This window comes from Stegastes partitus, unplaced genomic scaffold (genome assembly GCF_000690725.1).
Source record: "Stegastes partitus isolate 25-593 unplaced genomic scaffold, Stegastes_partitus-1.0.2 Scaffold1424, whole genome shotgun sequence".
Classification (NCBI taxonomy): domain Eukaryota; kingdom Metazoa; phylum Chordata; class Actinopteri; family Pomacentridae; genus Stegastes; species Stegastes partitus.
In genome coordinates this window covers 155,131-157,146 of record NW_007579155.1, presented here as the reverse complement: position 1 = coordinate 157,146, position 2,016 = coordinate 155,131, and the positions used below count along the sequence as shown (strand labels likewise).

The 2,016-nt window shown below is 38.9% G+C and overlaps 1 protein-coding gene across 1 annotated transcript in view; it reads left to right on the top strand.

Moving 5' to 3' along the window:
- Positions 1-1,142, top strand: part of LOC103370436 (E3 ubiquitin-protein ligase TRIM33) — a 12,004-nt gene extending 10,862 nt beyond the window's left edge. Inside the window, exon 2 of the mRNA XM_008299491.1 lies at positions 638-1,142. Within this exon, the coding sequence (XP_008297713.1) occupies positions 638-890 (253 nt within the window). The 3' untranslated portion in view covers positions 891-1,142. The remainder of the gene's footprint in view (positions 1-637) is intronic.
- The last annotated feature ends 874 nt before the right edge of the window (positions 1,143-2,016 follow it).

Sequence of the window (2,016 nt, the reverse complement as noted above, 5' to 3'; positions counted from 1 at the left end):
CATGCTGGATGTATCTCCAACAACTGGCTCCTCTTCTTTCTTCACTGTTTTTTGTCTCCTTCCTGTCATGTCTCATTTTGTTCTTTTTTTTAAAACACATCTTTGGGTCGGTTTCTTCTTTTCACTTTGTCTCCTTTTTGTCTTTTTGTGTTTTAATGTAGTTTTTGTGTCTCATTTTGTGTTTGTGTAGTTTTTTTGTAGTTTTGAGGTTTCGTGTCTGATTTTGGCCTCTCGTTGGTCGTTCTGTCTTCACCGACTGTAGATGTTGAACTCTTCCTGTTTCAGCTTCTCTGCTCTGAGGAAACACTGCCTGCAGTTCATCCTGAACTCTGAATGTTTCACAGAGAGCCCGTTGTGCAGAGGAGCACAACGTTTATTGATTTATTATTTCCACAGTCTTTGAATAATTTTGATGTATAGTTCCATTACTTTGATGAAATGCCAAAATGTTCGGCTGAGGTTTGTTGAGTTTTTGTGGCAGAGCTGCAGGTAGCAGATGATGCATTCAAAGACCGTGTGAAAGATGAAAGTTCTTACATTTTCTGGCTGATAAATGTTGTATTTTTAATTTTTTTCTTGGCTTATCTTTTAAAGAGAAGCTGCCAGCAGGGTTAATGGATGAGTTGTTGTCCTGCAGGCCGGCTGAGAGCCAGCGGCGGTGGGGTCGGAGGTCGCTGGCCTCCCTGCGGTCGGTGAACCGCTCTCTGGACGTGGGGCTTCCCAGCCCGCCTGCAGGGGGCGGCGGCGGCGAGGCGGGCGGCATGGGCGGAGCTCTGTTCAGGCTGACGGGGCAGCCGGCGTGCCGAGCCTTCCTCCTGACGTCGGTGGTGATGATGCTGGTGATCCTGACGGGCATCATCATCTTCCTGATCACCTTCAGGGACGACTGAGCGCTTCACGTCCCGCCAACCCGTTGTGGAAAAAACCAGCGACGCTCCACGGAGTCGAGGGAATTTTATGTCTGAATGGAGCTAATGAGCAACATCTGTGCTGCGGCTCAATCGGATCCAGATGTGCAGTAAAAGGCTCCAGTCCTGCTGTGGGAACCTGGAGGAGACGGACTCGTTGTTCTTTAAGCTGTTTCCTTCTTCTTTTATCCTCTTATTTATTTTATCTGCTTAATAATAAATTATCTATTTTTTCTTTTTAATTTTCTCACCTCGTTTTTCCATTTGAGTTCTAAAAAGTTTAAAAAACAGAAACAAGAAAACAGCGACGAACACATAATTAAACATAAACAACAGTTTGATAAAAGTAAATTGATTCTGGTTTTTCAAAGTCGGTTTATTTGCACTTAAACGTGTGAATTCAGTCTGTTTTTGTACTTTTATTAACTTTGCATTTCAAAAATGGGAGAAAAAATGAGACCTTCTGTAAAATCACAGATTTTTTATTGTTGTTTTTTCTACAAAAGCATTTATGAAACAAAAACCTGCAATATTCTGCATCTGAGTGCCAAAAACGACTTTTAAAGATATTTCTCTTTACACAAACTGATCTTAGTGTAATTACAGGATCACTAATTAATTTCTGGTCACTGATTCTGTCTGACTTTTAGAAACACGTCAACGCATCACAAATGAATTTATCGCTTCCATCAATTTAACAATATGAACCTTTTGTGAAAATGTGGTTTTACTTTCAACATAACTTCATTCATTGAGTGTTTTTATTAAAGAGTCGGTGCTGATGAAGTAAAACGATGAGAACCATCAGCATCGCAGCAAGAAAACACGGTTAGATAATAAAACATAACCATCTCATAAATACAGGATTCATTTCTATGTTTGTTTTTTAATTCACATGAGATCTTTTTTAACTTCTTAAAACTTCTGTGCACGATATTTCTCTGTTATCAAAAAAATCTGTAAAATTCCAGAAGAAAAAGTTTAACAGTTTAACTCACTGGTGAATTTGACTTTAGGAATATATTTACACTAATAAACTTGAATTTATACCAAAAAAATGCACAAAATGATGATCTTTTTTGATTATAATCTCTTTTTATTTTAAAAA